At 47.3% G+C, this 13,128-nt stretch overlaps 2 protein-coding genes across 3 annotated transcripts; one reads left to right on the top strand and one right to left on the bottom strand.

The window, feature by feature from the left end:
- The first annotated feature begins 1,171 nt into the window (after nt 1-1,171).
- LOC100382918 (uncharacterized) lies at nt 1,172-3,661 on the top strand. The gene is made up of 2 exons (NM_001175606.1): nt 1,172-1,748; nt 2,639-3,661. The coding sequence occupies exons 1-2, from the start codon at nt 1,329-1,331 to the stop codon at nt 3,533-3,535; spliced, it is 1,317 nt and encodes a 438-aa protein (NP_001169077.1). The 5' UTR covers nt 1,172-1,328; the 3' UTR covers nt 3,536-3,661.
- Nucleotides 3,662-3,867: 206 nt separating this feature from the next.
- Nucleotides 3,868-7,655, bottom strand: LOC103646543 (Trihelix transcription factor ASR3). Of its 2 annotated transcripts, none has more exons than XM_008671267.4 (3): nt 6,295-7,655; nt 5,423-5,473; nt 3,868-4,404 (listed from the first exon to the last, which is right to left on the bottom strand). In XM_008671267.4, the coding sequence occupies exons 1-3, from the start codon at nt 6,995-6,997 to the stop codon at nt 4,109-4,111; spliced, it is 1,050 nt and encodes a 349-aa protein (XP_008669489.1). In that variant the 5' UTR covers nt 6,998-7,655; the 3' UTR covers nt 3,868-4,108. The 2 variants fall into 2 exon arrangements, with proteins under 2 accessions (XP_008669489.1, XP_008669490.1); XM_008671268.3 differs by having other exon boundaries at nt 3,868-4,401.
- Between the last annotated feature and the right edge of the window lie 5,473 nt (nt 7,656-13,128).

The raw sequence follows: 13,128 nt of genomic DNA, 5'->3' as shown, positions 1-13,128 counted from the left end.
CAACCTCTGCAGAGTGTAAAACTGGTATACTAGTCAAGCTCATGGTCATGAGCAGGACTCTCGCATGATTAAATTATGGAACTTAAATTCAATTTTTCATTTGCATTTGCATGGGTTTATTATTAATTTTGTTCTATTATTATTTATTATGGTTTGGTATTTACTTACATTTAGTAACTGCTAATAAAATTTGACCAAATTATTAAAAGCAATGCTCAGCTTTAACCCCTATTGTTGATCAGCCTTACACATCACATGAACTCCCACCTTTGGTGAGTTCATGATCACTGGTTTCCCCATAACTTGTTGAGCTATGATCATGTGTGAGCTCACCCTTGCTGTCTCACACCCCCACAGGAGAAGAACAGGTGGTTCGCGAGGAGCCACACATCGAGGAGTTCGATTCGATCTAGGTGGCGTCTCCCAGTTGACTTTCTGACGCCAAGGATGGATTTTAGATCCTTTTATATGTATATTTTATCTTGTAAGCCTTCCGCTATGTAATAAATACTCTGATTATTGTGACATTTATCTTTATACACTCTGTTATTATATATGTTGTCTTCTTTGACGTATGTATGAGATGCACTCGACTTTGTTCCTTAAATCCGGGTGTGACAACCCAACGGTCAACGGACGGACGCTTCACGTTTGCTAACTTGCTTTCCTGAGTCCTGACTTCCTGTTGTATGTTGCGGACTTCAGTGTTGGGCTTGGGCCTGTTGGCTGCCTACATGGGCACTTGGCCACTTTCCTTGCCTCATTGCCTGTTAGTTAGTGGACGTCAGGACGTGAGTCACGTGATGGGCCATGGTATGTTTGAGCTGGCTCATTAAGAAAACAAGCTCAGATGTTAGCTCAGCTCGTGAAAAAGTTCAAACGATCCGAGCTAAGCTAAGCCGATCTCGAGTCTCGAGTCAAGCGAGTCAACAAACCACGAGTATTTCTTTCAGCTCTAGTGAAACGGGAAGAACATCAAAACTGGTGACTTATATAGGATGGAGAGAGAGATTAGTGATGCATGTAGCAAAAAGAAGCAAGAAATCTTTTTTTCTCTTCTAGCTGCGAACGGGCCGGACTGCGTGCGCGGGTCAGACAGCCCAGCCCATTCTTCCAGCACCGACTCCAAGTAAACCCGATCATTCACGGCTCACTCCCCAATCCGTGAAATCACCATCGCAGCCGCCGTCTTCTCCTATCGCCCTCTCCTTGTCGGTTCGCCCGCACCGTTTCCCAAACCCTCCGGACTCGAACCCAACCCACGCACCCACATCGGGAGACGAGCCAGGCCGAGCTCTGGAAGAGTCTCCGGAAGGCCCGCACCGTCGATGGCGGCCGAGGGCAGCGGCGTCCAAGAGACGTTCGAGGCGCGGGTGAAGCGCCTGTTCGGGTCCCGCCTCTTCGACGCCGTCCCGGACTCCTCCTTCCCGACGGCCTCCTGGTCCGTGGCCGCGGGCGACGTCGAGCGCCACCGTTGGTCGAAGCCGTCGGAGGCCCGCGACGCGGAGGAGGAGGCAGCGGGGGAGGCCGGCCGCGGGGACACGCCCTGCGTCTCCGCGTTCTACGACGCCAACGGGTGCCTTCGTGGCCGGAGGCGCAGGTCCAGGCAGGAGGAGTTCGAGGGGAACCTCGACGACCTAGATGAAGACGAGGAGGAGGACAGCGAGAGGGAGAGGAATGCGGCAGAACAGGACGAGGAGGAGGGGGTTAGAGTTAACATCGGCCTCGACCCCACTCTGGATCGGGAGGTGAGTGAAGTTGTCTTCGGTTATTGATTGTTTGGTTTGACCACTTCATCAGCTGCTCTTACGATATCATAATTGATGCTTGACAGTTCGTTGGAATTTAATCATGATATCATAATTGATGCTTGGCAGTTCGTTGGAATTTAATCATGATATCATAGTTGATGCTTGGCAGTTCGTTGGAATTAAGCTGTGAAGTAAGATCAGGATTAAATCAACTATTGATCTTCAGTCTATGTCTTCTTAAATAAACATTTTCACCTAGGATTTGTTGCTTCCTAACTAGGCTTCTGCATGATTTGGATAAAGAATAGGCGGAGATGACCAGAACATTTTGTTAACCATCTTATTATTGGTTTGTGCCATAGTTTCACGTTGTCGCATTTTTGTCATCTGGGATGCATCAAAGGTCTATTTCTTAAATCTGGTGGGACGACGTTATTCCTCATATTAGTACTAACTAACTATGAGGAATGAGACGGTGATGCATCAACTTATTCTATTACACAAACCAAACAAAAAAAATGAGGAGCGACAAAATAATGGACCAACTCATTACTCAAACCAAACACCCTATAAGAGTATGGACAAATGTATTAGATTTAATGGTTCACTAGGCCCTCTATGGCAGTTTTTTAATGAGTGGGAGCATGTCCCGTTTCCTTTTGATTATTGATGAGTTTTTGTTTTTGTAGTAGTTAATGATAATTGTAATTGGCTAACGAGATATCTTTATTTGGATGTGATATATGCTTGACCTGGAAACAGCTTAAGTAACTTGTCTGGAGTTCTCTTGAATGTTTCTTCATGGTCGGTCATTATGAGTTATCCTATGTATCGCTGTTGGTGTGGTTCTACTGGACTCTTATGTTAGAAGAGTTGTTTTTTTACAGGAAGAGGAGGACAAGTATGACAGAGAGGCCTTTGGCAGAGAGGAGGCTGCTGACCGTGTGTACATGCATGATATAATGGATGCCGGCATAAACATGAGCATCAACAGTATAGTCCCTGACCTCCTTGATGATTCCATTGAAGAGGTGTACCGTTTTAGGAAGGATCCTCGTGCAGATATGAGGGCAGCATCTGCAAGACTCAGAGAAGATGGTTCTACTAAAGATTGTGATTCTCACTGTCCCACTCAAGCCAAGGATTTCCCCAGTGTAGTTCATACAAAGAAAGCTGTGGAGGAAGACAATGTAAAACCTATACTGAAGAGGAAGGAGTCACAAGCTGATTTAAAACCAAGGAAACGTGTCAGGTTTGATGCTAATGTTAAGGATAGTGAGTTAGATACGTTTGAACATGACGAAGATTCTCCAACGGTTCCTCAATCCATGGATGTAATCACTGAGGTGGAGAGCACATCTACTTTGTCTGCATCTCCTGGGGTCCCTGACTATGTAAGGAACCCTTCAAAGTACACCCGATACAATCTGGATGTACCAGAGTCTAATGATGGCTCGAACAGGACAGCTCTTGCTGACATGCATGATCTGTTAGCGAGATCATACCCAAACATGATACATTCTGAGACGCCTGTTGAGATTCCTAGCTCAGTCACATTCATCCCTCGCAAGAAGTCAGTGGATACCATGGCAGTGGATGAGGGCCCCAGAGCTATTGATTCTAACTCCTCTGCAATTGGAATGGTAGCAGGCGCCTCAGATGAACCTGATCAATGTGAGATGGATGAAGATGACAGTAAATCACCGTCAATGCCACAGATGCATACAAACTCAAAGGCGAGCTCCCGGCGTTACAGGTCAAGCAGAACAGATGATGATGAGTGAAATTGAGGATCCCAGGGTACCCAATCTGATGTTTGTTTCTAAGAAAATTTTGAGTTTCAGAATACCTTATGTAAATCAGGATATATGTGTGTTCTTGTGATTTGAGCTAATTAACTATGTTGAACTACTTTTCCCCCATGTTCCTTGTTGTTTACAATTTATTATACCGGGAGTCACATAGGATGTCAATATTAGAAATTTCCACAAACTTCACTGGTAAGTTGTCTTAGCTGAAACCTTCTGCAGTCTGATTGTGTCAAACAGTACGGACTTATTTTTTTAAAATTTTTAGTTTATTCTGCTTGCAGAAATCAAATTAGAGGAAACCTAACTGACCCAAGATTGTGTCATCAGATATGCACTTCCATTCCTCTGTAAGAATACACAGTTTTGGGGCCATACGGGCATACAAATGCTACATCCCATGGGTTAAAAAATGGGGCATCCCATTTCAGGTTTCTGACCAAATTTCAGAACCAATCCACAATAACAATAGGACGCCAACAACCTGTACCAATCTGTACATTCTTGCAGCGATTATTTACTGTGCTCAAGACACACTCACAGTGGCGGCTATAGCTTATCAGCAATTCTGTAGAGGGCATCAGCCACCTTGCCAAGCACACCAAGCAGGCTGCTCACCTGATCCTTCCTCTGCTCCCTATCCAGTCGGCTGTTCATGTTCTGCGCCTCTAGCTGCGCTGCCACCATCTGGCTGCTCCGGTCTAGGATTTCAACCAGCTGCCCCTGCAGGTTGGTCGCGGCTCTTCCGGAGGCATTGTCATCGCTGCGCTGCCTCTTCTGCCCGCACTGCGCCGCTGGCGAGTCCTCGGTGATCTGCTCCGGCTGCTTTTCTTTTGATGTGCCTGCTGTTTGCAAACATGGATGGTTGTTAGGTATGAAACCTCAACTTCTGAAGCTTTATCATGTGAATTCTACTGCCCCTACTTTGTTCTGTGTTGCATATGTGAATTCTACTGCCGCTACTTTCTACGCGTCTAGATATATACATTACATTTAGATACATAGTGAATGCTATGTATTTAGAAAAGACAAAATGACATAATTTGAGGGAGTAGCGTTTTAGGAGTTGCTGTAGTTACTCCCGTCTCATCTCCTAATATACATATGATTTTTAAGAGAGATCCTAAAAACAGAACACTCCCTAACCCTAAAGCAATACTCCTATATGGAAGAAAAAAATGTGTAATCTGTTGCATCAGCGCTCCCCCATATGTTGAAATGGTTTTCGAATACTCTCCTGTTAGAACTTATAGATGTATAAGAGATCTTGTGAAGTTGCTCCTCCATATTCATAATCATTCAAAAGATTTGAAAACAGTATGTACAAGACGAATATTTCTCACATCTCCCTCCACGTGTCTACACGGTACTGGGATTTAGCAACCAGGTACAATACCATTTTTTTTGGGGGGGGGGGGGGGGGTCATAGCATCAGTTCTTAGGTATTATTTGATAGAAAAGGGCCCCAGTCAACATATTGCTTTGTGGGCATTGATTCTGAGTCAGCACTGCCAGATGTTTATACAATTATTTCTTTTATAGCCTTACACCTGGTAAACTATATATTGTGGCATGAAGAGTTCTATAATTTCAGAAGCAATCGGTTGTCACCAAAAGAAGAATGTGAAAAGGCAACTCTCAGTCTCATACAGGTTTCAAAGGCATGAGAGATGGCAGCCTCAAACATTTGCTCTGCCTGGAATCGCAGGATTTTGGTGGCATGGTTCTTATAGCCTCTGGATCAAAATTAAAAACGGTGTGGAGTGAATTGGCGCAACCATCTATGTGCCTTCTTTCTGCACTAGGCTTTGGCAGATCAAACCAAACCAATGGAACAGTAAAAGAAGTTTCTGTGTGCAGTACCTTGCTCGGAGCTCGCTTGCCTGGGCAGCACGTCATCCGTCTTCTCTGTAACTGTAACCAAACCAGCAAAAATGCAAAGCATTGTCACTTTGTCAGACAAGTAACAATCCAAATAGCAAAGTGTATCCAAGTGAAAAAAGGGAAATAAAGCGAAGAAAAAAAGGGGAAAATCTGTGTATGCTTTAAGCTTTGTCCTTAGCACTTTAGCTGGAAGAGAAACTGAAGCGTTTCCCCAACAGGAGGAAAGGGCTCATCAGTTCAGAACCATGAAAAAGTTTCCTTATGAACAGTTCTACTTGGAAAACCTCCAAGAAGAAAATATGTTCATTGCACGTAGAAAGCATTGAGATAGCGTTTGGTTGAGAGATATCGTGGAATGAGATGGTTTCGTCTTAGTTTCAGAGATGGGATGGTTAAGAAGGACGTGATGACTCTATTTTTTTTAGGAACAATTAGATCTATACCATTAAAAGATCCAAACTTTAGATATATACCATGGACCCCACATGTCATTGACTCATGTGGACCCACATGTAAATGAGATAGTAATGGTATGGATCCAAAGTGGTGATCTTTTAATGGTATGAATCCAAATTTCCCTTTTTTTAATTTAGTTTTGAGACATATTTTTTAATTTTTCTTCTTTCCCTTCTCCTTTCCCCCCCTTTTTTCTTGTTCCTTAATCCTTATCCTATCTTCTTCCCTCACGAGCTCGCGGCCGGGCCTCGCCCCCGCCCCCGCTGCCGGTGGCCGTCGGTTCCGCGCGTCACACCGCGCCGCCTCTATACACGAGTTAAAGCTCTTCCACGCAGAAAGGACCGCAATTTTTCGCCAAGAAAGAAGAAGCAGTAAAAAGGGAACAAAAAGCTCACCATGCACTGAAAGAGAGGAGGCACGCGCGAAGAACGGGACAGCTTGCTCTCCGGGGATCGGCACGACCACCGCAGCCGGCGCCGGCGCCGGCGCCGGTGTCGGTGTCGGCGTCGGACTTGGCGTGGCCGCGTCGTCTTCTTGGTCATCCTCGTCCTCAGACGAGGAGAAGAGGCCGCCCCCTTGGATCCCGCGGCCAGTGTGGAGCACCGCCTTCGCCTTGACCTCCTCCTCCTCCTTGGCCTCCGCGTCCTCCAGCGCCGCCGCATTCCCGGCGCCGCGGCCCTCGAGGATGTCGTAGACCTCCTGGTCGAAGAAGCCCGGGAGGCGCCTCTCGCGGCGCGCGTCGTTGCGCATGGCCCAGAAGGAGGCCTCCTTCCTGGCCGCGTAGCCGCGCTCCCACTCCCTGATCTTCTTGTAGTCCCCGGCGAGGTTGCTCCAGCGCTTGCGGCACTGCACGGGGCCGCGGTCCACGCCGTGGCGCCGGCAGTACTCCGCCACCGCCGCCCACTTGGTCGGCTTTGCAGCCGCTCCGCCGGCGCCGGCGCCCTCTCCTCCCCGTACCCGGCCGCGGCCGCGGCCACGGCCGCTCCTCTCCACCACCCGCTTCCCCTCGATGAGCACCAGTATCTCCTGCCGCGTCCACCGCGGTAGCCGCGACCCGCGGCCCGTCCCCACGCCTCTGGCCTCGCCGGCGTTCGACATACCGCCCGGCTCGCGTACGGCGAGCTCTCGCTCCTTGTCCCTGACCCTGGCCCTGGCCCTGGCCCCCGAAAAGAACCGGTACAGCTGCTAGCTGGGCAACAGAGACGCAGAGGGCGTGTGATGAGCCTGCTGAATGAGCTCTAGAGCTGGGGGATTAGGAGGGAGGCAGCGAACTAATCAGGGTTAAGGACTCTGATTAAGGGTTGGTTAGTGGAGGCTCCTCTCCGCTCATGTCTCGTCCCAATTCCCAAACCAAGGAGTGGTAGTGTAGAGAAGGAGAACAAAAAGGGCAGGGAGTGGTTTGCAGCTTGCAAGGGTTTGTTTGACAAGTGGATCAAGGAAAAGGTGCAGGGAAGCAATGAGTGTGAGTGATTAGGAGAGGAGGAAGGCTTACATAATTAATTATTTATTTATATATATATATACAGGGAGGAAGAATTAGCAAGTGGGGGCTCCAACGGCAAGCGGGGCAGGATAGCTGTTGGAGGCCGAGCTAAACCTACCGTCTCAATTGTTCGACAATACTAGTAGGGTGGGAACACGGGTGTGGGGGTAAGCACTGTTGTGATCTCGATTCTGGTGATGTCTCTTTCAGAAGACTTTTTTGCTTCTCTAAATCTCTATGCTCAATATAGAGAAATTTTGTTTCTCTACAACTTTCATCCATAGCCTCTAAACTCTTATTAGATACAAAGAACACTCCTTTATCCTCTACACATAAAGTCTCTCTTTTCTTTATCCATTTGTATACTTTACATGTCAGATTAAACAAAACTAAAGCCCTGTTTGAGAGAGCTTCACTTCAAGAATTTCAAGTATATTTTACCTTCTTCTATGCAAACATGTCTACCTCCACAAGCTCTAGTTTCAAAAAAAAATGAAACTAGAGGTCAGTTTCATAAAAAAAATAAGCTCCTCAAAGGGTGCTTCAAAAACACTGTTTTCATACATCCTCATAAAGTTACACACAAATTATCTACCGATTCAGGTCTCTTTCTCCACCCGCTAATGATTAAGGGTAATTATGAAAAATCACACAAATTAATTGTATTATAGAAACCGGAGTCTATGTGCAAGCCAAACACTCTTGAACTCTGCCTTACCAATATGTTGAAGTTGTTTCATGGTGAAGCTGAAAAACCGAATCTGCAATTCTTAAAGTGAAGCCCTCCCAAATAGTGCCTAAAAATATAAACTGCCCCGTTCTCGAATATTTGTCGTCCGCTAGTTTATTTTTAAACTAAACGGCGACAAATAAAAAAGAACAGAGGGAGTATAAGATATTTGATGGTATAATAATTGTGTACATAAAAAATAAAGTAAAATATGTCTTTAATATATATAGGACGAGATATACATGATATTATGTAATACCCAAATATTTAGATTTATAAAATGTATAGTATTGGGAAATTATAAAAAGGTTATGTGATTACTTGTTTTGTTTCCTCCTTGTTGCATATTCAAGTAATGGAACAAGTGGACTAATAACAATTATATTAAATTTATAAGTTAAATGGGCATTACATGCTGGGTTCTTGTATTTTTGCATTTGTGTTCAAATGGTGAGACAATTTTAAGTTTGAAAATTTGAATTTGAAAACTGAAATTGTAAAAGAAAAGAAAAAGAAAAGGAAAAGAAAAAAACAAACAAACCGCGTTGGGCTCAAACTTCCCCCTCGGCCCATTCGCACTCTCTGTGGCGCGGCCCAACTCGGTGTCGCATCGTTTCGACAGGTGGGCCTATCCCGTAAGCCTGACTCGCGTGTTCACTGGCCACGCTGACCGGCTGACTCCCTGGCCCACGTGAAAGGCACCTCCTTTGTCAACCGCTCGGCAAACTCCGCACGAACCGCGGTGGCCGTTGCAGCTGCCACCAGCTCCGCAGTTGCTGATGCCTGGGCATAAAACCCCGTGCCGTGGCTGTATCTCCCCCCCTCATCACCCTTTCGCCCTATAGCCAGCTACAGTCGGTGAGAAGTGAAATTCGGAGGAGCCGAATTGGATTGTCGTCGCCGCCTCTGCGATTCGCCCAAGTCTTCGCCACTCGGGCTTTGGCTGGGTTCGTGGTGGTTTCCCGTGGGGCCAAGGACCGTATTAGTATGGGTGGTCATGCGCGTGAGAGGCCGGCGACTACCCAATTTCTCGTCGGAGCGTGGCGGGTACACAAATCTGTCGTGGGTGTCATGTACCAATCCTACCTCCACTCTCGGTGAGACCCCTCTTCCTTACCCTCGCCTTATCCCTCTCCTTAGTTAATGTCGTGCCGTTGCTAATGGCGTGCTGATCGGGCATGAATTTGGCCTCAAGGGTCGGGTTTCCATTCTTGCACTGCCAGTATCGTGGGCAGGTATGTTAGACAGCGTTGTGGTCGGTGAAACCGTTCCCTGTGAGTTTGCCCTAGTCCTAGCTGTGTGTAGCACATACCCCCTTCGAATATGGTGTAATCGGGCCTCTGCATGGATTTTTCGGCCATGGTAACGCCGTGGGAGGGCGAGCGTCCGGTTGTCTTACACGCGCGATTAGTGGTGGTCGTCGATCTGGACACGAACGGTCATGACCATCACGCTGGTACCGCATGGGTTGGGGTAGCTATCGGTCGTGGATCTCAATCGAACGGTCTACAACCGATCTAGGGTAGATAAACTCTTCACAGTTGATCTCGGATCCAACGGCTGGTATCGCATATCGGTTCATGGGTGCACTGGTCTAATCGAGAGCGTAAGTTTTCGATCGGAGGGTCCTGGTTGAAGCATACCTCTTCAACGTGGAAAGTTTGCAAAAGAACCCTCATGTTTTAATAAATAAACCCGCCTTCCTAGAGCTATAGTAAAGAGTTCAATTCAGGTCCCTAGCATTTGCAATTTAAACCCTATGCTCTCTGGAATTTATGGCCGCAGTCCTAACAGTTTAATAATTAGTGAAAAAGAACACTGAAATCGAATTTCCTATATAAAAATAATTGTTGAATCTTGTTTAATTCATAGAAAATCCATTTTAACTCCTTTTTGATCTATTCCAGTTGCATTAATTTTGTATCAATATTGTTTATCACCTGGTAACTCTGTTTTATCATGAAACATAGATTAAAATTACACACTTAGTTTATTTTGTACCAAACACTTAATAATTTCGAAAAATCATAACTTGTTAACCGTAACTCCGAATTTAGTGATTCTCGAACCTATGATCTCATTGCGATGCATATAATATTATTATGCAGTATATTCTCATGTTTGGTGTGATGTTAATTTCTCCTGTACCATGTTTGTATTGTTGCGAGTAGACGAGCAAGCAACTAAGGACCCAGGTGCTCAGCAAGTGGAAAATACTGAGCAGGAGCTCGTTGAAGGCAAGTTGTGCCCTTGATCACTTCTATTTACCCAATAATGTTCATGTTAATCATTATGATCTGCATAGGTTAATTTTGATGGGACCCAATAGGTCACCCCAGTTTGGTTATCTTTATACCTTGTTTACCACTGAACTTTTGGGTAGTACCTGCTATTGCTTTATGTGGTTTTGGGTGTTAAGATACACATTATTCATGATCATGCTTTTATTATAAATGAGTTATTTACTGTTCATGACAAGATCATTATGTTAATTGGAACATGGAGAACCACCCGGGAAAACAGTGCTACCACAAGGGTGGCATGGGACGCCCTTGGCTGACTAATTAGGAAAGCTAGTGGAGGACTACCTTACCCGAAAGGGGCAAGGGCAGTAGGGGAGTTGTCGGTATAGGGAGGTACTCGGGTTGATTTTGCCGCGATGGTTTTTCAGACAGGGGATTGTTGGGGCGAAGGCAAAGGCGCCACCCCTCGCTCGAAGTCTTCGCTGATAACCGCCGGTCAGACAGGGACAGAGCAGGTAGGGATACCCTTCGCTTGATCGGCACCAGACGAAGACTGGCGACGAAGTCATCCCATAGTGCGGCCTCGTCCAGCTCAGAGGCCCACGTGCGTTCCGGCCCATTGTAACGGGCCCTGCGTGGCCGCCGCGAGTTACGGGCCTGATCTGTAAAGGCACCCCTGTAATTACAGTCTGTAACCCCACTTTATGGGAATATTCTGGGGATAACCTAGGTAGCTGAGGGCACATGCGTCCTTAGCACAAGGCGCTGGGCGCTCAGGTACCTATAAATACCCCCGCACAGTGCCCGTGAGAGGCCTGGTTAACAGAGCTATTTGCCATCTCACGCGTAACCCTACTGTCTACACTGTTCACCCCTGTTGGCCTTCTTGCGACTGATAGCAAGTTCCAACATTTGGCGCCCACCGTTCGTGCTACGACAAAACCACCCGCGATGGCACCCAAGAGAGCTAACCCGAAGGCTGACGAGGCTGCGAAGGCAGCACTGCTCGCGGCAAGAAAGGGCAAGGCCCTCGCCCTCACCCAATCCACCCACCAAGAGCCCACTGAAGACAATGTTCCCCGCACCTGCGAAGACGACACCTTCCGCACCTGCGGGCCCGAAGGACAATCGCAACCGCCCCCAGGCTTCGCCCCACTGGAAGGCGCGGACCTCACCGAGGACGGCGAGGTCCTCGGCGTCTCAACAGAAGAACAGCTACAACTGCGCGCCCTGCGCCTCAAGAACCGCAATCTCCAGAGGCAGAAAGAGATACTGGAGGCCAAGCGCCAGCGTGTGTCCGCACTAGCCAAGGTGCGGCAAATGATACGCGACGAGGAGCAGAAGGCCCAAGACCTCGAGCGCGAGATCGCGCTGATGCAGCGCGAAGGCCACCTTGGCCTACAGCAAGAGCCACCCCTCCAGCAGCGCGCACAACCGGAAGACACGCGCGAAGGCCACCTCGGCCTGCAGCATGGCCCACCCCTGCAACACCGAGCGCAGCCGGAGAACCCGCGTTTCCCCCAGCATGACTACACCTTCCAGCACGGCGCGCCATTCCAAGGGGTCAACTACCTCGACGAGCGAAGTCCCCTGGCACCACACCTGCAAGTGACGCCTTGGCCAGCTAACTTCCGAGCAGGGACCTATCCCAAGTACAACGGCAGCACCGACCCGGCGTAATACATAATGAGTTATCAGGTCGCCGTTGTTGGGGACTTGTTCTCAAATGCTTCGAATTAAGAACAAGGCAACACGGAAAATGTTAAGTATTAAGGTCCTTCGTCCTTCATAACGATATATCCCTTCGGGATATATAGCATCTCGGACGAAGGTTACAAAGAACATACCTTCGTAAGCATAACAACGAAGAATAAAGCATTCACATAAATCATGAAATAAACATGTAAATATTATCATAGAATTATCTCTACTTGTATTAATGAATATAAATGACTTTGAAGTACAAATGTACCTTCGGTCTTGCGGAAGGCAAAAAGTACGAATGTGATGCGAAGGCAAAAAGCAGGTTCGCGTGAACAGTACAGAGGTACTGTTCATCTATTTATAGACACAGGTCGCAGCCTGTGACGAATTACAATTATGCCCCTTGCGGAAGTTTACAACATTGACTCGGACATACATGTATAAAAAGGTCATTCTGCCTCTATGTCGGTTTAAAACGCCGAAGCTCCATGAAAAGGGACCTTCGGCCATCTCTTAGAAACGACTTTGGCCGAAGCTGCTTCTTCGTGTGAGACCTTCGGCGTACCGAAGCACGACCCCAACAGTAGCCCCTTTCGCGGTGCTAGATCGTTCTTCGTAACGAGCTTGGCCCGTGAAAAAAAACCTCTTCAGCTTCGGGAAGCCGAAGGTCCAAAAAACACCTTCCCTGAGCTCGTTGCGGAGAAACGATCCGACTTCCGAGCGCGTGCCAAGCCCACTTTGTAGAGTTACTGTTTGGTCTTTGCGGTCCACTGCACAGCGGGTATGAGTTACTGCGCGCCTGGTGTAACAGTTCCACCGCTTCGCCTTCCTACCTGCAGCACTATATAAACAAACAGGTGGGTGTGAAGTTACCACAACATTCATTGCTATTTGCACTGTTTCGCTGCCAAAATTTTTCACCATAGCCGAAGCTTAAGTCTCAGAATCGAACGAAGGTGCTTCTCAACGTCCGCTTCGTCAGAAAGAAGAGCTTCGGAGAAAAGAAAAAAGGAAAAAGTTTTTGACTTCCCAAACTTAGAATCAAATGGCGAGAATACGATCTACTGCC

The sequence above is a fragment of the Zea mays genome, chromosome 2, assembly GCF_902167145.1.
Source record: "Zea mays cultivar B73 chromosome 2, Zm-B73-REFERENCE-NAM-5.0, whole genome shotgun sequence".
Lineage (NCBI taxonomy): Eukaryota > Viridiplantae > Streptophyta > Magnoliopsida > Poales > Poaceae > Zea > Zea mays.
Note: the sequence above shows the minus strand (reverse complement) of the source record. Positions and strands in the feature narration are given on the sequence as shown.

What these genes read in the sequence shown, in the direction of transcription:
- LOC100382918 (NM_001175606.1), top strand. Translation starts at nt 1,329, where the DNA reads ATGGCGGCCGAGGGCAGCGGCGTCCAAGAGACGTTCGAGGCGCGGGTG. An exon ending in ACCCCACTCTGGATCGGGAG is followed by an intron (nt 1,749 to 2,638) that starts GTGAGTGAAGTT and finishes GTTTTTTTACAG; the next exon opens with GAAGAGGAGGACAAGTATGA.
- LOC103646543 (XM_008671267.4), bottom strand. Translation starts at nt 6,997, where the DNA reads ATGTCGAACGCCGGCGAGGCCAGAGGCGTGGGGACGGGCCGCGGGTCG. An exon ending in CTCCTCTCTTTCAGTGCATG is followed by an intron (nt 5,474 to 6,294) that starts GTGAGCTTTTTG and finishes GTTTGGTTACAG; the next exon opens with TTACAGAGAAGACGGATGAC. An exon ending in GCAAGCGAGCTCCGAGCAAG is followed by an intron (nt 4,405 to 5,422) that starts GTACTGCACACA and finishes GTTTGCAAACAG; the next exon opens with CAGGCACATCAAAAGAAAAG.